Source organism: Centruroides vittatus, unplaced genomic scaffold, assembly GCF_030686945.1.
Source record: "Centruroides vittatus isolate TY-2023 unplaced genomic scaffold, ASM3068694v2 contig_905, whole genome shotgun sequence".
Lineage (NCBI taxonomy): Eukaryota > Metazoa > Arthropoda > Arachnida > Scorpiones > Buthidae > Centruroides > Centruroides vittatus.
Genome location: NW_027122595.1, coordinates 279,666 through 284,033, shown reverse-complemented (window position 1 = coordinate 284,033; position 4,368 = coordinate 279,666). Strand labels below are relative to the sequence as shown.

General features: G+C 29.1%; 1 protein-coding gene across 1 annotated transcript; it reads right to left on the bottom strand.

Moving 5' to 3' along the window:
* Positions 1-506: 506 nt before the first annotated feature.
* On the bottom strand, positions 507-3,381 carry LOC136984159 (uncharacterized). Its single transcript, XM_067281091.1, has 9 exons — positions 3,293-3,381; positions 3,055-3,129; positions 2,019-2,135; positions 1,821-1,937; positions 1,570-1,715; positions 1,353-1,486; positions 1,043-1,280; positions 643-834; positions 507-558 (listed from the first exon to the last, which is right to left on the bottom strand). The coding sequence occupies exons 2-6, from the start codon at positions 3,113-3,115 to the stop codon at positions 1,412-1,414; spliced, it is 516 nt and encodes a 171-aa protein (XP_067137192.1). The 5' UTR covers positions 3,116-3,129; positions 3,293-3,381; the 3' UTR covers positions 507-558; positions 643-834; positions 1,043-1,280; positions 1,353-1,411.
* Between the last annotated feature and the right edge of the window lie 987 nt (positions 3,382-4,368).

Genomic DNA, 4,368 nt, shown 5'->3' with positions numbered 1-4,368 from the left:
CTAATACGGAGAGTAAAGAGTTGTCTGGTGGGTTTTCTAATTACCTTGGATAACTATAATGATAGTTTTCTAAACTTAAACGAAGGAGTCATTTGATTCACCTCTGTCCCGCCGACCTGCATTTAAAAAATGATTTATAAAAATGTTTAAAGGAGAGGAAAGGCATCGCTACAAATACTATAGCTGCAATAAAACAGCGGTGGATGAAGGTAAAACGTTTTTAAATTTATATTGTCATCGTGAATATAGACACCGGTTTTAGAAAAGGATGCGCTGTTATTATATGCGCCTGAAATAACTAATTTAACTAAAAAGTTCTTTACTTGGATTTTGAAATATTCAGAATAAAATATTCTTAAGTTTTGTTTCCATAGTTCTGATTTGGCAGTTTTAATTCCGAAAAAAAAAAAAAAAAAAAAAAGATTTAGAAAATAAACTTAAAAATTCAATTACACAGATTAATATATTTTTATTAGTACAATAATTTTTTAAATTAGTTGAATGCTTTAAAATCCTAATTAGAAGTTATCGTAAAGTCTTCTTCAGGAAATCTGTGATCTAAGAAGACATATTAAATAACATTTTTAAAATAAGAATTGAGAAATTTAATGCTTATAACTTAGCTGCAATTGAGAAATTTACCTAGTATATAGTCTTCTAGTATATCGCAAGGATCATACACATTAAGTCCAGTAAATAGTTTGAAAAGATTATCTGCATTAATAGTATCGAGAACTTCGTAAAAATCAGATATGCTTCTCACAAAATATGATGATGTTTCTTCGATCAGTTTGTTTTGAAATGTTCTAAACAGACGCAGTACTTCATCATCTCCTGTTATTAGAGATAGATAATAGGTTTAATAGAGCAAAAATATCAGTTAGTAATATAAATACTTAATCTTAACCTATACGAGAGTATACAGAGTATATAAAGGGCAATACGTCTGGAAGTGACATAATCATCGATCTTTTCCAGTCTATCCTGGTACACAACCATAAATAAATGAATAATAAATAGAGTTAACAAAGTTTATACGTACCATAATTCAGAAAGATGCAAAGTTTTAAATAAGAGTAAAAATTATCCAGTTCATTGCGATCAAAATATGAAAAACATCGAGAAAGGAGAGTCACGTAACCACAGAATTTACGTAGTTTCTTATCCATATGTTCAGATTCGCTAGTAAATTCTTCGCATAAAAATTCTTCATATGTGTCACGACAGAGAGCAAAGTCTAATAAAACTAATTTGTACAGATTGTACATATACACCCCAATCTACACAGAAAATTTCTGTATAAAATTTCAGAATATTAAAGAATAAGCAAAAAGAAAAAAAAAATAACTTACGAATGTAGTTGAAGGGAGAGTCTGCCAATTAATATTATTTAGCACTAATTGAGTGTTTTTTAGAATCTGTGATTTAGATGAACCCTCAGACGTTCCCATTTGGGCTGCTTATCAAATAATGAATCAACAAACGTCTGAAATCAAGGAGAGTTAAACAGGAATGTAAAAAAAGAAAAAAAAAAAATCAGATAAACTTAACAAATTTAGATATAATTACATCAAGGGTTTCCTCCTCAAATTTTTTTGATCGATAGATTAAGGTTTTTGCCATCATAAGTTTTTTAGGAATATTAAGAGAGTAGTGAGCACTCTTCAAATAGGGAGGTTCGGATAAACTTTCTTCTGCTTTTGGCTCTGCTGCTTCTGCAACAGATGAAGCAAAAAGTTTTTAAAAAAATTAAACATGAATTTTAGGAATATTTTTTGAAATGCTTATACAACAAGTAAAAATAAATTGTTTTACCTTACCTTTTATATCGGAAATGATAAATCTCATCGCTGAAATATCGAAACGGCCTGATGCAGATACACAATGAACAGGAATTCTTAAAGAATAAGATCTATTTCCTATTTTAGGCAATTGAACTAGGAAATAAGAGAAGGAAAAATTTAATTTAGTCAACTTTTTGGTTTTACGTTTTTTTTTTTTATTAAATTAAACTTTACTTTTGTATTCATCAGATGTTTTTATGGGACGATTTCCGAGACAATGATTGCAAAGAAAGAAAGAATACATTTTAGCATCTGGAATTTTTTTGCTTATTTCAGCTGCTGCAGCAGCACCTATGGGGAAAAAGCATATTAAGATACTATTGTAATTAATAGCAGCAGTTAAAATTAAACATTATTAAAATTTCAGGAAGATATTGCATAAATTCAAGCTAACATTTGAGAGAAAATTTACACAAATTTCTACATAGCATATAATCTAATCATATATAGATCCTAAAAAGGCTATGTTTGGTGAAATAGTAATGAAATTTTTGGTTAATGTTACCTATGGTAACAAAATGGCGGCTTGTCTCTGATTCCAGCAAACGGAAGAAAGGAAACGGTGGGGACGCACGTTCTAACCTAACCTATTCTAATAATTTGGTTGGTAATAATTAGGGTAATTTATTCGAATAGGTTAGGTTAGAACGTGCGTCCCCACTGTTTCCTTTCTTCTGTTTGCTGGAATCAGAGACGAGCCGCCATTTTGGAACCAAAGGTAACATTAATCAAATTTTTTTTTTTTTTATAGTTTTGCTAAATTTCTGTCATTATTATTAAATGTCATGTCGCGAAATCACGAGATGAGTAGTAGTGTGTTCTATACGATTTGGTAGGCTAACAACTTTACAACAGAAGAATTTGAAAAAGTTTTGCCAACTTTTGCAGATAGAACCAAATTTTCACGCAAAAACCTGCCTCTACTGCTCATAAAATGACAAAACATAACTGAATAACGATGCGTCTAAACAACAGATTAAAGAAAAAAAAATATAGATAAAACTCTGGTTCTCATCTCACAAAACATCAAGTTTTTGTTTAAAGATTATTTGCATTAGCTATCAAATATTAAATTATCATTATTTATTGTTTAGCAAAATGGCAGGCTCTTAACATATTTAAGCATATTTTAACTATTCTCTACCGGATTTCATTGTAATTATTGTGTTACATCATCTCTTATCTATATCGTTTTAGCAATATCTATTACCTGTTGATGTAGCAGACTTGGAATCCACGTCTGGAGACTGTTCATCGTTAGACAATTTCATTTCAAACGTCAATTCTTCCGGAGAGGACATTTCAAATAGATACGATATGATTAAAAAATGGAGGGGGGAAAAATGGAAAAGTTGAGCTCATAAAATATTGCTATGAATTTAACAATTTCTTTCATCACAACAAAAAAGAAAGTAAAAATTAGGATATCGCTTAGCGTAGTGGAACACCTTATTAATGACAATGTAATTAAAAATAAATTTTAAATACGAATTGTTCTAATAACATCCATTAACCAACTTAGTGAAAGCGTAAACGAACCAGTTCAAAATTTATTTAAATATTTTTGCGTCTGTCTGTTAAAAAATGTACATAAACAAAATATTATCACAAATAATTTCTTACGTATTATTAAGATGCGTTAAAAATTAATATTTATTAAACGATTTAATTTTTTGCCAATCGTTTATAATAAGAATTATTATGCATATGTAAATTATTTAAATAATAAATATTTCAAGGATTTATAACGCTATTATAAATTACATATTTTTACTGTCAATTTTTTGCAATTAGAAATTAGATTAGTGTTTTTGTTTTTAAATTCATATTGAGAGGAGGGAAAAAATGAATTTTATAAAAATATCAAAATGTAATTTTGATATTAGATATTTTTAAAAATATCATTAAGTAAAAATAAAGTTACATTTTCATTCATATTTTTCAGATTTTCAGATGTTGCATTTTCCATCCGAATATTCCTTTTCTTAACTTTTTTTTTATCCTCTTGTATACTAAAAATTGATTTTTTGTTACATATTTCATAGGTCAATAAGTATAGTATATTTTTTTAATTTTTTACTCTTTCTGCCTTGTGACCACTGAGAAGACCCTTTTCTATGCCTATTGTGGGTGCGGCCAGATCAAACGCCACCTCTAGAGTACAATATTTTGTACCCGCATGCCAGTACTATTTTTTGTGCTCCTTACAAATTAGTGCAAATGTACTCGTAAATTTCAATTTTTTGATCATCAAAATTTTACTTTGAATTGAGTTTAAATGTTATAAACGTCTGGCGACATTGTTATACAGGAAATATAGTCACAACTTTAAAGCGTGATAAAACGTGGTAAAAGTAACATTGTCGTAATACAATGCGTAGTGGAACATGGAAATGCGAACGCGGAATAGCAATAAGTATGAAAAACATGGAAAACGAAAAGTCGTTTTAATCATGGATATTTACAAGTATTGTTCAAATGAACGACAATCAACTGCAATACATGCATCACAACAGCGACGGAG